The following is a 17,521-nucleotide window of genomic DNA, read 5'->3' as shown; positions in this document are numbered from 1 at the left end:
ATTCAAAACTGTTGTTTTTTTATTACTGCTTCCCTGGACCAAAGGACAATTTCGTATGACCACATTCCAAAGATTGGAGGCAAGTATTACATTTGTATTTTGCTTTCATTGTTCAAAAAAGTTGACAAAAACATAACTTTACATGTTAGTTCTAGATCTGAGCTGTGCTGTCTTTCATTTATCCAAAATATTAGGCTTTCATAGCACTTGTGTATATGTCTGAGTTTCATATGTACAGATTTTTCAAGGTTGCACAAAGCTGGTCCGATTCTCCACCGTAGAATGAAAATATGTTTTCAACTGAATTTGATTGTTGTAACACATTTCTGTTAATTGTCATTTACAGGTAAATGGTATCCCTGAGGAAAGAAAACTTACAGAAGCAATTAATTTGTAATTCAATGAACACAGCCAAGATCATATTTTATTTCATTATCTGCTCCAGTGATGCATGAATTTTACTGATGAAATGTGCATGCCCACAGTGTTAAATACTCCTGTGTCTGATGATATAACTTCCATATTATATGTACTGTATCTTTTTGTACTTCAGGAATTTTCAACAAATTTGTAAAATGCTAACTTTTATATTTGTTATATTAAAATATTTAAAATAAACTTTAAATCCTTCATTCGTTCTTACCAATATTAAAGTAGAATTCCAGTATGAATAGATATACAAAGATGGTAAACGTAAGGTCCAGAGTAATTGTGGAAATATTCTTAGCAAAATAAAATCCTGCAGGCATACTAGTCATTTGAGGGCCTGTTGAAGTGTATACGGTACTCTGATAGTTATGAAGGTGCCTGTCCTCTGCAATTGAAAGGACTGTGTTGATGCAAAAGTCTAGTTTTCTTAGGTAGCCCTTGGCTCGGCCAACTCCACAGTCTATTAAGTGACTTCCAAATAACCCAGTTCTCTGTGTGACCAGGGAAAAGACTTTCCTAGTGTTTCATCCATTTTAAAAGGCAAATAGTTCTTTCTTTCTACATTACAGTCCTGACATTCTCTGCTGTTTCTTGAGGGTTCATAGATTTACTCTTGTCTGGTAAACTGCACAGTGCTTTAGACTTACCCACTTATTTTGGCACCTCTGGCAGAAAATCTCAAATGGTTCTCCTACTCTCTGGAAGTAAAAGTACAATACTAATGTGTTAAATAATAATTGGATATCATTTCATGATCCCCCAGATCAACTGCCTTAGGTTGCAGTTTAGTTTTGCCAGAGGTATGTCTTAGAAGATTTATCACCGAAAAGTAATTTCTTCTTTTCATTTCTTTTTATGCGAAGAACTGGACATGAGGGTCTGTACTGATAGTTACATACTTTTGTCACGAACAAACATGCTAAATAGACTTTTTAACCAGACTTCATTACCCAAGCATTATTTGGCTACTACTTGCGATGCTGTCCAAACCCACCATATTATTGCAACATAGTAGCCCTGTTCAGTGGTCATCTATGCTTTCAGGAGAGTGTGTCAGCTCTTCCCTGCTGTGTCATTGCTTTTAACAGGTGAAAAAGAAGAGGAGGAAGCTACTCAATCAGTTAGCATCTCCACATGAGTCAAACCCTCCTAAAATCATGGTTCTGTGGAGGAGCTACAGAGAGTTGCTTCCCTCTTAAGATACTTTACATTCTGATGTTCAAAGTGATGGCAGGGATAATGGGCCTAGTTAATGACTGAGGAGGTCTAGTATGTGCATTTTCAACACACCCATAAATGTGAATAAATAGGAGCTAGGACAAAATGCATGTATGTCCATTGGCTGAAATCCTATTTGCTCAACTGTACCTGCACAAGTCTCATGATATCAGCGGGAATGATTTTTATTCAGAACTTAACCATTTTCTTCTTCTGTCCTAAAGCTCTCTGAGCTCAAGCGTAGTTCCTTTCATCTTTGGGAAGCTGTGGCAGCCACATAACAGAATTAAATGTTTTATTTCTTTAAAAAATCACTCCCACCGAAGACTTTATCAGCCTTACAGATAAAGGTTATGTAGCAGGATTTAGCCCTAAACATGTACATGTTATGGTGCAAATCTCTCCATAGGTCAGTAAAACACTTCTGTTAATTTCTTTCCTTTGCCACATATTTTTGAACACACGGTCCTATGTGGCAACTTGAAAATTAACCATTATTATGTGACAGAAGTTTTCCTAGGTCGTGTTACTCATTGCAGAATGTAATAACTGGGACAGTTAAGTTCTTGGGTATAATCAGAATCTGTAGGCAAGCCTAGAATCTTCAAATACACCTAAATTCTGCATTAGAACAAAACTGCTGGGACATTCCTGTTTTTACTGCCACCCTGTGCAGAAATATTTGCCTTCAAACAATGGTTGTGCCATCACTTGCACTGCTTATAACTTTTCAGTTTTCTCTCAGAATAGAATACTTGTGACTTTACACAGGATTCAAACAAGGCAAGCGTTTAATTAGATTGTAGGATTCTTTTAAAAAAAACAACAACACACACATACTCTTAAATTATGCTCCTTCCAGTACAAAAATAAAGCACCCACAGCACTTTTATTTAAATAATTTCATATTTTTTCACATATATTTAAAAGAAAATATACTTTATCTCACATACAGTAATAGCAAACAAGTGCAATATTCAAACATAAAAACAACGCTTAACAAAATCTGTACAACAGATAAATAAAATATCTACAATACTTGATTTATAAACATAAAAAACTTCCACCCCAAAGTCCTGTTATCTTTAATATCATGGATGTAATTTGTACATGCAGCCCATGATTCGCCAACCATTACTGTGATGCTCAGCTAAACTAAAGTGAAATAATAAATCAAATGGCAAAGCACATTGTTTACACCACTGAAAATGAAACAGGCAGCCTGAAAAACAACTTCCACACTGTTGACTGTTGCTATACAGAGCAGAACCATTCCATTTAAACCCTACATGAAAGAAATTTGGGATTCATCACTCCTTTGTGGAATTTTCCTTGCCATCCCCTTCCCCATAATTATATTTCAGTGTGACCTATGACAAGATTCCAAAATTCTTATTGCCAGAGAATGCATCAAAACAGACACCTTCCAAATCCAAAGCCATATTGTTACCTTTACTTGCGATTGCACGTATGCCTAGCAAACAATACTGTCTATTCATTCTTCAAGTACTAAAACTCTATGCAATGTAAGCACAGCAGAAACAAGCTGCTCATGCTTAATGCCATGTGGATATCTATTCACTTACATTATTTAGAAAGAGGTTCCTTTGCAAGAGCTACCCTTTCACTAGAAGAGCATTGAATATTTTGCTCTCCAAATTGTTAGAACTACTGTGTCCACAATCTCTACTGAACATGCTGGCTGGGGCATCTGGGACCCAAAAGTGCAAAACATTTGGAAAGCCAAAGGTCCCTCCATCCAGCCCTTGAACCTAAAATGTCTTTTTTCAAATTTTCAATGGAGAATGGGCAAAGCTTTTTAAAGGGTGAGAAATGACACTGTTATCAACAGAGTCCCTAAAAATAAACTGGACAAATCCTGAAGCTGCGCTGTGAAATTGGGTTGACTGAAAGAACAGTCTGAGAGATTCTCAAGTGCTGGCTTCTAGAAACCTTGAAATCTGAATGTGCATTAGTTGGTTGGAAACAAGATTTGCTATGTCTCAAACAGAGACATAAATTCCTGTCTACATCCTGCACTTTTAGTACTATTAGTATCCCCTGAACTTGCCCCTAAAGGGCAGAATAAAAAGTTCAGCCATAGAAAATGAATTCCATTCAAACTAGAATATTTTAAGTTGCACTCTGTCCTCTTTAATATGAAATTGCTGTATTTTCCCTAGCTAAGCACTTGATCTCTTACAAGTTGCATGTGGCCTACATACGTTATTATCTTACCCCTATGGAGTAATTATCAGTGGCAAGCAGAACTGAATTTTCTACAGGATGTGGATACAGTGCTATGGCAAGCTAAAAAAAGAAAGAACTGACAAGAATGCCAGTGGACCCTTAGTATGCAGTGACCCTTTGGCACCACTGCTAAATATCAATATCACAATGTACCCAACACTAGTGGGATTGGAACTTCTTCTTCCACTCCCAAACCTGTCTACGTTCCCACAATCCTGCTCCGCAGAGCATCCCATTCCTCTAGATATACTTAGACTACATAAACAAGTGATTGCAGGAGGGAGGGAGACTGCCAATTCTAGCAGTAATAGTGGAGCCCATAGGAAGTACGCCATTGGATCCTGGCCAAAGAACCAAATACACTTGGTTAAAATGACATAGAAAAAAAAGCAGTTTTAAAAAAAGTCAAGACTACTCAAACATTCCAAATGAATATCATTCATGAAATGCAGGAAGTTTACTATAAATTACCTTCATTGAAATGCTATGCTACAGTTTGTAAACATGGATATGAAGATTATATTAATGTGATTGTTCTCTCCCCAGTGTGGTAGGGTTTCCTAGATATGTATTAGTAATAACTGAAATATTAATAAAACCAATTACTAACCAATTTAGAAAATTTTCAGTGACTAATAGAAAACTGATGACACATCATTACTGAACTTCTTAAAGAGAAGTATCAGTCTTTAAGCCATCTATTACAGTGCGGAAATATAGGAATTTGTCTTCATAAACTACATGTATGATGATAGGAAACTATTTTTAACTGAGTCAATAGGGCCAAATTATTTTACTTTATGCAATAAAAGCAGCATATAAATGAAACATACAAATACATTTACTGCAGTTATAGTAGTAATTAATGGTTTGATAATGCCTCCATGTAAAATTGATGCAACAGTACCTAAATAGCTCTGTAGAGGTCCATTTTGATTTGACTGTTTGTAAAGAAGTAAACAGAAATAATGTCCAGTAGAAAAGATGCATTTTTCCTCGTGCAGTTTTATACAGTGCATTTCTGTTTTGGTTTCCATTAGTGAGTGGATATTCCCATGCAAAATGTTGAAATTTCTGCCATGTACAGTAGACTTCATTATATTTTTCTTATACTGTGCAAATGTGTAAAAGTTGCGAATAGCTGTGTGATTCCAGCTGATTTTGTTTTGTTTTTTGCCTCTGGCAGACACAAAGGAAGCCCATAGCCAAGAGTTAAGGATTTATTATAGATTGCCGTGATTGTTCTTGTATTGATGATAAAAAGAGAAGTCCAAAAAAAAATACACCTACACACAACAACCTTTTCAGTAGAACTGCATTATCTTTTGGAACAATAATTTGTGCAAGATCATTTGTGATCTGGAAAATTTCATGTGCCACACACACAAATATAAAAGTGCTGACAATAATGTTGAACATGGGATATCCTGGAATGAGTACCAAGACTCCCTTGGTATCTGCTGCTAGCCAGATGTGGTACTGACAGATGAAAAGCTGGGGGAAAAAATTAAAAGAATCAGAAAGTAACAGAACTGTTGTGCAAACCTTTAATTGAAGCACTCTTTCTGAAGACTAAATTTTTCATCTGTGAAACACTGCTGTAGTTTCAAAAGGAGCATCATTTACCCAATTTCTTGATCTATAATAAACCAAAACCACAATGCTACTTGTCTGCCTGAATGGGGAGTAGGGTAATGGAGACCAACTGTAGCATTCATTAAAAAATACATTTTTTAACTTCAGCTCTTTTTTTTAATAAAAATGTAGAATCATCAAGACTGTACATAATAGGAGATAACTGCAGAGCTGGAAGGGACCCTATGGATCATCAAGTCCAGCCCCGTCAAGGAGGCACAGTGAAGAATCAAACTCCCAACCTATGGCTCTGCAGCCAAACATCCAAAACAATTAACTATCCAATACCAGGTTAAATACACCTTAGAATTAGGGAAAAATTTACTTACCTCAAGAGAAATTTTGCCAAACCAAGCAAAAAATGAACTATATACAGAACGAGCATAGCCAGGTATATTCCTGATAAAGATGAAAGCTAAAATCTGAAAAACAATAAAATACAAAATCAAAAATTTATAATATGCTTCATTTATTTTAAACATACCCCTGACTACTAAGCCTCCTGGCCATCAAACCACATACACAAACCAATTCTAAGATAAGCTACCTGTTAAGATGGTTGTTGCAGCAGGGGTGGAGGCTTCAAGAAAAGGTAGGGAGCCAATGGGGGCAAGGGGAGGGGGAAGGGGTGGTGGGCAGTTCCCTCTAGCATGAACCTAAAGAACAAACTGCAAAGTGGTTAATTTTGGTGTGTGTGTGTGTGTGTGTGTGTGTGTGTGAAAGTTTGTGGACTGTGGGCCTCTTGAACCATCACAAACTGCCAGTTTTCCGGTTCATGCCCATCTCCAATCAGGAATTCTGCAATATGAAAGCAACATTGAGGCAAAACATCTTACTTACAAGAGCTAGGATTGTTTAAAACTTCCTACACAGAAGAAAAATCTAGAAAAGGTACAAAAGAGTTCTCTTCAGAGGCCTGCAGTAAAGATGGCAATATGTGGTCTCCAGGCTTACAATGGCCCAAAGATATACCCAAGCAAACAAGCCCCCCAACACCCCCCAAACTGAAAGGTTTGTTGTGAAAAAAATCATTTTGACTTAGTCAATCCCCAAGTACCCCCAAGTACAGGGAGAAGGTTAATTTGCTACAATCTGAGCCCATCTCCCATATCATCCAAATATTGTTGCTCAATGGAGGGCAGAAAGGTCTGCAATTAAAGAAAGTTTTGTTTTTAAAAATGGTGAAGGGGCAGCCCCTCCAAGGTCCAGGGATGCCCGTCCATGGCGTACATTTTGTCCCAATTTATTAATAAAACCAAATCATAGTTTAGCACTGTATGAAGAAGTGTGAATGAAGTTTGGGCTCATGCATTCCTGTTTCAACCTGGGATACACAAGCCTGCTGTCCCCAAAAAATCTTATCTGCTATTGGCTTGAGTCTGCACATGCTTGTTGTAAGACAGAGGGCGAGAGGGATACCCCACTCGCTGGAGAGCCATCCCTCCTCAACAGGAAAGCTAAGGAAGTGGACCCTAAACCCGCACCAGAGTCTACAGAGAAATCTCAGCAAGAGACAGAGATAGAGGAATTGACGGAGGACATGCAGAAAGTGATGATGGGGGAGGTTCAGGGAGAAAAGGCGGGAAGAGAGAAAAAAGAGGGTGGAGTTTGAAGCAGGAACAGGGGAGATAGAGAAGAACCACCAAATATGGAGCCAAAAAGTCAAACTCTCATGCTTGTGTATTTGCACACATTCACGCTCCTCCAGATCACAGAGCATAAAACATTCCTCCTTCTGCCACGCAGGCAGAGAAGATGAACATTTATCTAATCCTGCAAAGACTTCTACAGTACTTCCACATACACTCATACTGCCTCTCCCTGCACCCACAGTCGGAGAGACCACTAACCCAGTGCTGCTTATAGTAGTGTCAAGGTAGCTGTTTAGTTGAACAGGAAGGAAATGTGGGTGAGGGCTACACCAGGCATGGCAAGTGACCACTAGCAAGCTGTGAGTTGTGCATCCCTAGTTTAAACTGTAGTTTAATGAAATAAGACAAAAACAGATCTTGTTTCAATGAACCATCATTCAGTATTAACAGTTTTATTTCTGGCTTGCTTCAGTAAACTGTAGTTAAAATCAGGGATGATGAACAATCCCTTTAAATCACCCAGTTTAGCTCACTTTGGATATAAGAACACAATATAGTTAGGTTGGACACTTTCATTCTCATAGCAAGACAAAAGGAGATAAAGAGTGTTTGATTTCTCTTTATGTTCTGTTTTGTATTTAGATTATTTTATGTACATTCACTATAAGCTCCCCAAAGAACTTTACATCATGGAACAGCATGCATATGTTATTAATAAGCAAAGAAAGAAAGAGCAAAGCAAAACATGCTGGTTATATACTGCCCCATGGACTTTAAAGCACTCTCTGTGCAGTTTACAATTTAATTATGTAGGCTACCCATTGTCCCCCTAGTAAACTGGGCACTCAATTGACTGATCCTGGAAGGACAGAAGGCTGAGTAAACCTCAAGCTGGCTATTTGAGATTGAACACCAGTTTAACCACTGCACCATAAGGCTCCAAAAGTCATTCACATAGTACTCAACTGCATTTTATCTGAAATGGATATTGATTTTGTGGGCATAGTGAGTATTAATCCTTAAAATTTATAATACTGAGCCCCAACATACACTTAATAAAGCTCGTCGTTTAGTCATATCCAACTCTTCGTGACCCCATGGACCAGAGCACGACAGGCCCTCCTATCCTCCACTGCCTCCCGCAGTTGTGTCAAATTCATTCTGGTAGCTTCGATGACACTGTCCAACCATCTCATCCTCTGTCATCCCCTTCTCCTCTTGCCTTCATACTTTCCTAACATCAGGGTCTTTTCCAGGGAGTCTTCTCTTCTCATAAGAGAGAATAAAGCTACTGGCTTACATTATAGCATGTCTGTGAAATTTATCTACAGAATTTTTTGCTCCAAAGTAGCACTCCCCCCCAAAAAAATGTGGGTGGGAAAGTCTGTGCGTCTTATGGAGCAGAGGCAGCAATTTCGTCCCCGCTGGCCCCGTGGGGGGGGAGCATCGCAAGGTTCCTGGAAGGCTCTCTCGGACCCTTGCGACGCCCCTCCCTCCCCCACACGGATCCAGCGCTGGCAAAATCGCCAGTTTCTGGGAGTCTTTTGAGGCTTGGGAGGCCTCAAAAGACTCCCAGAAACTGGCAATTTCGTCCCTGCTAGCCCCGTGGAGGGGTGGGGGGAGTCTTGCAAGGGTCCGAGGGAGCCTTCCAGGACCCTTTTGTGGCTCCCCCCATCCCCCATGGTTCCAGCATGGGCGAAATTGCCAGCTTCTAGGACCTTTTCTGAGTCTTTTAAGCCTCAGAAAAGGTCCTAGAAGCTGGCGATTTTGCCCCCGCTGGCCCTGTGGGGGTGCGGGGAGCCTTGCAAGGGTCCAAGGGAGCCTTCCAGGACCCACCCCACCCCTGCATGGATCCAGCTCTGGCGAAATCGCCGGTTTCTGGGAGCCTTTTGAGGCTTGGGAAGCCTCAGAAGAGTCCCAGAAGCTCGCGATTTTGCCCCCTCTGACCCCAGGGGGGGCAGGGTGAGTATCTAAAGGGTCCTGGAACACACCCTAGGACCCTTTGGAGGCTCACCCTTCCCACCCACCCCCGGGCCAAAGGGGGCGAAATCGCCACCTTCTGGGACTCTTTTGAGGCTTGGGAAGCTTCAGACGAGTCCCAGAACGTGGCGATTTCACCCCCTCTGACCCCCAGGGGGGCAGGGTGAGCCTCCAAAGGGTCCTAGAGTGTGTTCCATACGATGGACCTCTCCATAAGGCTCACCAATTTATAGAAGAAAACAGATTATTTTTTCCTGTTTTCTTCTAAAAATTTGGTGCGTCTTATGGAGAGGTGCGTCTTATGGAGAGGTGCGTCTTATGGAGCGAAAAATACGGTATTTATTTGTAGAATTTATAAATTATTCTACATCAATAGGCAAATGCAGTAAGCAGATGAAGGAAGTTCAGCTGGAGATGATATGACTGGAAGCTCAGATGCCAAAACCTCCAATTGTCAGTTCCAGGACAAACAAGTTGTAAGTGGCAATTCTGTTGGGGGACAGTGGGAAATGGTACAAGGAATTTTGGTTTTCAAGTCCATGTAATTAAATAGGTGTCAGCCACCTTTATATTAAAAATGAAGTACTGTATCACTGTAAAGAGAAAAAAGATTCTGCTGACATGGAAGTAGCAGTCTCCAGAGAAGAAATCCATTGAATATATGATGGCTGTACTACTGAGTACACCAATGTGTTGCAGTACATATGAACACATTTATTGGAGTTGGGGGGCGAGGAGAAAAATACCATTATAAACTTAAGACAATGGCTAGCACTATTCTATGTTTTTACACTGACTTCTTATTTTGCAGCTATTTGCTGCTGAGATATACACCAATTGCATTCACCAGATGGCATTACCTAACAGGGTTTTGGCCACCAAATTATACCATCCTGGTTTTCCAAAGCTCTTATAATACTTTACACTGTTTAACCTGTTCTGACATTGCTGGTGAAGGTCAGATTAGTCCATTGTTTCTTGAGTTTTAGCATTTGCACATTATTTATGGTAATAATGAGAAAGATTAAAGCTACTGAGCTATAGAAAAAGAAAGGTAAATAAAAAAGAAAAAATAAATACCTGCACAACAGAAACTGATGGATGCATTTCATTGCACTCAGTTTTGTTTTTACAGCTACTTGCCCAAATAGAATATGTCTAGGAAACATAAAATACAAATTATTAGTCAAACAAGGCAATTTTTTTCAGGGTTTTAACTGAAGCCAATATAGTGAAAGCAAAATAGTCAAAACGTTGACTTTAAATTTAAAACTTAAGAGAATAAGCCCCACCTAATGGGATTTCTTTCTATGTACTTATGCCTAGGACTGCTGAGGCCACCCCTCCCCTCCCCCGCTTCTCTACCGAAATATCTGTGACAGTTAAAATATAACCCTCATGCCATTTTTAGTGGCCTGCTACTATCCCCATACATTTTTTGTTAAAAAAAAAAAAACAAGAATTGCATCTTGTAGCCAAAATTAGGCAGCAGTTAAATGGCGGCTTAGTTCAGTAAGCCAGTGCTGGCTGAAAGTTTTCCCAGTAGTGAATAAACCTTTAATTACCCTTAATTGCAAATCTCTCTCTCTCTTTTTGTTATTTTAACAGGATTTGACATCACTGTTATTTAAACAAGTCCTGCCATTTCTTCTTCCATAGTAATAAAATTTCAAATGCATGGTTCTCAAAGTTCTTCTATATTTAATTAAATAGTATCTTTAATTTCAATTGTTCAGTATGCCCTACTGGATTTTTTTGGGTGGTGGTGGTGGTGGTGGAAGAATTGTGAAATAGTCATTAATAAACTCAAACCAATTATTTTATAATAAAAATTACTTAAGTCTCAGTGGGTCTGAGAGGTTCCTAATGCTAAGAAATGTTACTAAACATACAATTAGATATATAAAACATACTGCACATATGTATACATGTCCACACATGTGTTTGTAAGCCCCTTAGGCTTTATTCCCTTAGGATGGGAAGACTTCAAGTGGCTGCCCAGCTGACAAAGAGGGCTTCTACCTTTGTAAGCCACCAACCTGTGCCCTAAAGTATGCTGTTTTCTGACTGCAGCTTCCAAAACTATCTGAACTGAATGTCTGCAAGCCAACACTGTGGCTTCTTATACACAGGCAGGTGGATTACTTTCATTCAAAGTAACAACTAATGAAATAATAAAGGTACTAGTTGAAAAATATTTTTAGGAAACTTACCAAGAAAGAAACAACTGAAATAAATAATAAAATATTTGAAACTCTGTTGGGGAAAAGTGGCTCCCCTTTTCCTTCTGAGAGAGCCTGACGCTTCTGAAATGTTAAATAAATAAAAGCAAACAACATCCCATAAAAAACAACCTAAAAGAGAAAGGAAGAACTATTCAATTTCAGCACTGGTGCATTTAACGAAAGAGTTCACATAAGACATGTACAATACATATAAATGTGCTTGTCTACCTACAGTGCCTCCATTTTGACAACCAATGCCAATTTAAAGGGCATAACAGAAACTGAAGTGGGTCTCTTCAGGTCAGACACACAACACAAGTGCCCACTGATTTCCTGTTATTATATCTTACTGAGCAACAGTCACATAGATAAAACTACTTGCATAGGTTTTCGATCACAGGTTCTGTTTTATGTTGAGGATCACATTATGTACAGAGAAGCTGTGAATGAACAAGTTATTTTGTGGCAACCTGGTATAATTTAGCCTGGAATTATCCATCTGCTTTTTCTTGTTCTCACTGCACACTGAGACCACTTTGTATAATGCTGACATCTATAGTTTACAGGTATGCTGCATACAAATGAACATCATAAATATTAAAAGATTACTTACATATCTATCCAATTTCCACCTAAACCACCATTCATAGATGCTCCCATTTAGCTCAAAACACTTGGATAGAGGCCACAAAGAAAAAACCTTCTCAAATACACCCTGTAATGAAACAAACATGAATATCACTGGACCATCTAGTAAATATATTCCACTTGTGTCTGTAATGTGTGGATGCTTAAAGAAATTAAACAGATGAAAAAGCAGAAGCCAACTATTTCCTCACAGATTTGAGCCAAACATCCTAAAATCACAATGCAAAGAGGTAATGGTCCCCATTCAGAAACATGTGCTGGTAGATGAAAATAACTTTCCCGTCTCAAGATCATCTACAGTATTTGGCAAAGGCAGATACTGTATCTTTCTGAGTGAAATTGATCTATGGATTAGCTCCACATTATGCTCTTCTCTGAGTTATATAAGACATAGAGACTGTCTTTTAAAAGGAAGTTAAAGGACTGTCTTTTAAAAGGAAGGACTTGATCCCGTAATTCTAGCACTTCTGCAAAGGGACATTTGAGGCTATAAGTCCCCCAAAAGATGTGTCAAAATGTCTATAACTGATGTGCTGAACATGAAAATGATGACAGATAAGAAGGAAAACAATCACAAGAAATAAGAAGAAAACAGGAAGACAGAAAGAACAAGCAGTGATAAAATATGTCCAGAGGTCACCCAAGTAAAAAGTCAAGAAACCAAGCCCTGAGAAAAAGCTGAGGGAACTGGATATTTTGAAAATGGGAGGTAAAGAGGTGGTATGATAACCACCATAGATACTTAAAAAACCGTCATGTGGCAGATGGAGCAAGCTTGTTCTCTGTAGCTCCAGAGGGTAAGACCCAAAGTAATGGATTCCAATTACAGTATGAGAAAAGAGATTTTGCCTAAAAATGACAAAGAATTTTTTGACACCAGGACAATACATAGCTACTTATTCAAAAATTAACAGCAAGAATATTCAACAATGGAATAGACTGCCTCGAGGATGGTAAACTGGGGTTTTTTACTCAGCTGTCAAGATGCCCAAATGTCAGGAATACTTTAGCAGGGGTCAGACACCATAACCCTAGGGATCTCTTCTAGCAATACAGTGCTATGATTCTATGAGTCTAACAAAGACAAAGAAAGAATCAACTCCTGACATGTGAACTGACAGGGAATGCTCCTCAAAATCCTTCCTGGGTAGCAAAGAACTAAACAGGAATGACAAAGCCATACTATGTTTCTATGGTGGGGAGGGTGTATATGCATTCTCTCAGATCTAAAATGAACTGAATGAAGTTCTGTGCAGATGTAGAAATGCATAACCAATGTATAGCTACCAAGAACAACAAATCATGGAGTAGCTAGCAAAAGATGCTTTCTCTGTAAAGACTCAAAAGAACTATCAAACCTTTGCTCCAGGAAAGCTGATTCAAATATTCAAATTGGTTCAGAATATATTTCAAAAGTCCAGTGCTTTCTTCTGCAATGTGTTGTCAAACAGCAGTCTTCCCAATGCATATTTTCTTTTCTTTTTTTAACAATGATAAATTGCTAATTTTAAAATAGCATCTCCAGTGTGAACTGAAGAAAAACAATAGCTTCTGCAACAGATTCCTTAAAATCAAACAAGTGTTGATCTGCTTTAGTCAAAGTAAATCTTTAATACTCCCAGAGAAGATTATTGGTAGTCTTGTGACACTTCAAACGAAAACAAGTAAATTTTAGAAATTAATCAATGTGAAGTCAGGCGTGTCAACAATTACCACCACTGGGAAAAATAACCCACAGAAATTCAACAGCTACAATGCTCTTGTAAAGCTAACTGTGAAAACTATTCTCTTACTTAGGAGTCATCTCAACATGGAAAGTAAGATAATATATTCCATAAATCTTGTGACAGAAGTCACAAATGGACTACATTTTAGACTGAACAGTGGACAGTACTGGCAAAATGAAGGAAATGCATACCAAAATATTGCCTTGTCCAGCTGTGAGCTTTTGTGACAGCTGTACGGGGAAAATGCATATTCAAACGGACATTATCGCCTAGTAAACAAAAGCTGGGATTCCACTAATCAGCCTTTCTACAGGAGGAGGGCTACAAGATTAATCACACAACCTTCAAGACAGCTGACAGCTGTGTTTTCAATGTATTATCTCCAGTTGCTGGACAAGAACTCTGGTTAGACCATGGCCTCAGAGTGTCTAATTCTAAAAAGCTACAAATTTGTCCTCTACAAAAAAACATGGATACACTTTTTCTGAATAAGAAATCCAAGCATTTGAGGAGCCTTGGCTTTTCTGGTGAAATATCATACAGCAGAAATAATCTGCTTTTGACTTTTAAGATATTTCTATTGTATTGTCACTAATAAAACACAGCAGAAGAAAATGGTTTTGTTCAAATTCTTGCTTATTTCTAAATCAAGAAAGTCCAACAATTTTATATCATGTCTTTCATTTACTTCCCACCGGAAAGGACTTCTTGTTATGTTTTGGTACCTGGAGTTTTCATATCTGCACACTGAGAATATCAGAAAACAAAAACAAAGAAACAATTCTCTCCTCCCAGAACAGAACTAATTTTTGGATGCCAACTTAGGCCGATATAGTTTGTGAAAGTAGATGCTCCGCCCATGGACCTTTGGATGAACTCCTACATTCCAACATCCATTTCTAGGGACACAGTTAATAGATTTGCCATGGAGCTAAAAGCATGTCTGTTGTTCTCCACAGAGAGCAGAACCTAACTCCTCACAAAAACTGTACAGTGGTTACCATGACTGCTCCACAGAACTACAAATGTTTTTTTTTAATTTATTTCAATACACCTTAAACAAATGCTAAATGGCAACAAAAACTTATTTGAATTCTATCAATTTATGGAACAGACTAGAGCAAGAAGTGCAATACAAACCTGAGAACAGGCTAGAAAATATATACAGATGAACAGGCAAACTAGTTTCAGCAGTAAACCAATGTGCCAGACGCAACTGCCTGTAGAAGAAAAGAATAAGAAGCTTTTGTTTGTTATTTGAGGAACATAAGAAATTACCTTATACAGTGGTGCCTCGCTTAACGGGCGCTCCATTTAGCAACGAAACCGCATAGCGACGAAGATTTTGCGATCGCAAAAGCGATCGCATTGTGATGTTTTAAATGGGGTTTTTCCGCATTGCGATGATCGGTTCCCTGTTTCGCTTACCGATCATAGCAAAGCGATGATTTTTTAACAGCTGGTCAGCGGTTCCAAAATGGCCGCCGAGTAAAAAAAATGGCCGCCCGCTGTGTTTAGGGATGGATTCCTTAAGAGGCAGCGAAAAAGGCTGCCGTATGGAGGATCTTCGCTTTAAGTTCAGTTTTTTGCCCATAGGAACGCATTAAACGGGTTTTAATGCATTTCTATGGCCTTTTTAAAATCGCATAGCGACGAAATCGCTTAGCAGCGATTTTTGCTGCACGGATTAACGTCGCTATGCGAGGCACCACTGTACTGAGTTGGACCATTAGTCCATCTAGCCCAGTACTATCAACTCTGACTGGCAGGAACTCTTCAGGTTTTATGCAGGATTCTCTTTTAGTCATACATGGAAATCCTAGTACTTCCCTGTTGGCCTCCCATTTAAGCATTAGCCAAGCATGACCCAACCAAGCTTCCAAAATCAGGATGAAATGGCAGTATTTGGAAATACTTAAATTATCCTATACACAGTACACAGTCATCTGTTACTCCTAATTTTCAGAGATCTTAGCAAAAGGAAAGCAACTATTTATATGAGGGCATGTGTCAAGAGGAAGAGAAAACAAAAGATTAACTGGGTCAACATGCCCTCTTATCTATCCAGGTGTACATTTGATAAGATACAGGATGGAGAGGAAACAGCAAGTAGATGTACATCGATTTAAAGTATTATAGTATAGCATTCAGATGTAGTCTGTGCACAGTACATAATTTTAAAGAGACAACTGCTCAAATGTGTTCTTACTTTACCTCATCAAAGTGCTACTACAGTTGGAGTGGAACAACAGTCTTACTGAACAGCATTGCAGGGCAAGAAAATAAACACTACAGCACCAACTGGGTTGTCAGGGCAACAAGAATCATTCCCTTCTTTCCCCAACTCCTTTCAGATGACTCATGACTGGCAATGAAAAAGCCCCTCTCTAGGTTGTTTTTTAAAAATAATCAAACAGAAAACCAGAGCAGCAACAAATCAGGGAAACAATGGCTCAGGACAGGTGTGGAAAAAATTAGTCTAGGATTGTGACTACATGGGCCTTTGTCCTGCTGTTTGGTCCACTGTGGACGCAAAGGAGTTTTCTCCTTTTTCTTGCAACCACACAACATAAATGCCAGCATGAATTGGCCCATACCTAGAACCTTTCCACCTTATACCTTTTTGGGGTCCTCTCTGGGACTACTCTTTTTTAGGTGTATCTAGTATTGTTCCATCTTGTTCAATTCTAGCACATGCAATCACTGGGACTGAATCAAGCAGATAGTTTGCTGTCTATTTCCCATCTTATTGCAATTTCCCAATATCATTTTGACGGCTTACCTACTTCATAATACTGAGATATTAAACATTTCCTCTGCTTCTCCATGGATGGGGAGAGAAAGGAAGTCAAAGGATTTTTTAAAGGACTATTAGGGCAGCACCTCGTAGAAGAAGAAAAATGAAAACTTTCTCCTAAATGGAGGAGGAGAAAGGGAGCGGGCAAAGAGGTTTTTATGTTTGTTTTCTTTCTTTCCTTTTCCTTTAAAGGTTAGGTCACTTGAAGTGCATATGACTTGTGGATGCAAGGATCACACCAAATGGCAAACTGCACCTTTACGTGACCTTAAGAGACCCAATTTAGAATGATCCAGCCTACTCCAATTTAGCTGTCTAGCCAAGCCCAAAGTCCAAGGGACTGGAGGTTTTGTCCCCCTTACTTGAGTCCCAAAAATCTATATATACATGCTATATTGTTTTCTCAGTTTCTGCATTGATAATCTAGTCAAATCAAGGATGCTGGCTGTTGTCTTATAGAATACAAGTCTGATTAACTACTGTTTGTATTGTGTACTGAAAATTATAATGTTAACTACAAACGAAATGTTATTTAATATAAAATAAATTATTAAGACTCACTGGAAAAGACAATAAAGCTGGAAAAAGTTGAAGACAGCAGAAAAAGAAGACTGAACATAAGATGGTGACTCAATAAAAGAAGTTGTGGCTTTGAATTTCAATACCTGAGCAGGGCTGGTAATACAATACCACCAACCCATACTTCACCCTATGAATGAGTGTAGAAACCACTCATTCATAGAGTTGCCGTAAATTGGAAGCAGCTTGATGGCTCATAAAAATAACAAACATTACACTATTTAAACACACCAACAGCTTCCTATGAAAATGAAATCACACTTACCATTAGCTTTCTTCTGAACTATCTGAGGCCACAGAGCTAATGTAACATATATAATAATAAACCAGACAGTGACTAGAGGAACAAAATAATAGAACTGGTAAGACCGATCCATCACTATGCACAACACCACAACAAGGAAGTTCAGTCGAAATAGAACCTGTTAAGTGATAAAGAAG

At 38.7% G+C, this 17,521-nt stretch overlaps 2 protein-coding genes across 14 annotated transcripts in view; one reads left to right on the top strand and one right to left on the bottom strand.

Moving 5' to 3' along the window:
- SGCE (sarcoglycan epsilon) overlaps positions 1 to 618 on the top strand; it is a 31,468-nt gene extending 30,850 nt beyond the window's left edge. For 4 of the 10 annotated variants that reach the window (XR_013537802.1, XM_020785257.3, XM_078378704.1 and 1 more), the window contains 2 exons: positions 45 to 79; positions 347 to 618. Coding sequence is in view for 6 of the 10 variants with exons in the window: in XM_020785257.3 (XP_020640916.2) it covers positions 45 to 79; positions 347 to 397 (86 nt within the window). In the remaining 4 variants the exon portion in view is untranslated. The remainder of the gene's footprint in view (positions 1 to 44; positions 80 to 346) is intronic. The other 6 variants (XR_013537803.1, XM_078378705.1, XM_020785258.3 and 3 more) reach the window with 3 other exon arrangements.
- A 1,899-nt stretch (positions 619 to 2,517) lies between these two features.
- Positions 2,518 to 17,521, bottom strand: part of CASD1 (CAS1 domain sialic acid O acetyltransferase 1) — a 35,848-nt gene continuing 20,844 nt past the window's right edge. For 3 of the 4 annotated variants that reach the window (XM_073003190.2, XM_020785252.3, XM_078378703.1), the window contains 7 exons: positions 17,346 to 17,502; positions 14,845 to 14,924; positions 11,943 to 12,044; positions 11,318 to 11,458; positions 10,185 to 10,262; positions 5,862 to 5,954; positions 2,518 to 5,391 (listed from right to left, as the gene is read on the bottom strand). In XM_073003190.2, coding sequence (XP_072859291.2) covers positions 5,110 to 5,391; positions 5,862 to 5,954; positions 10,185 to 10,262; positions 11,318 to 11,458; positions 11,943 to 12,044; positions 14,845 to 14,924; positions 17,346 to 17,502 — 933 coding nt within the window. In that variant the 3' untranslated portion in view covers positions 2,518 to 5,109. Of the gene's footprint in view, positions 5,537 to 5,861; positions 5,955 to 10,184; positions 10,263 to 11,317; positions 11,459 to 11,942; positions 12,045 to 14,844; positions 14,925 to 17,345; positions 17,503 to 17,521 lie in introns of all 4 variants that reach the window. The other variant, XM_073003189.2, reaches the window with a different exon arrangement.

Source organism: Pogona vitticeps, chromosome 6 (assembly GCF_051106095.1).
Source record: "Pogona vitticeps strain Pit_001003342236 chromosome 6, PviZW2.1, whole genome shotgun sequence".
Classification (NCBI taxonomy): Eukaryota; Metazoa; Chordata; class Lepidosauria; order Squamata; family Agamidae; genus Pogona; species Pogona vitticeps.
The sequence above is the reverse complement of the archived record's forward strand: the minus strand, read 5'-3'. Positions and strand labels throughout refer to the sequence as shown.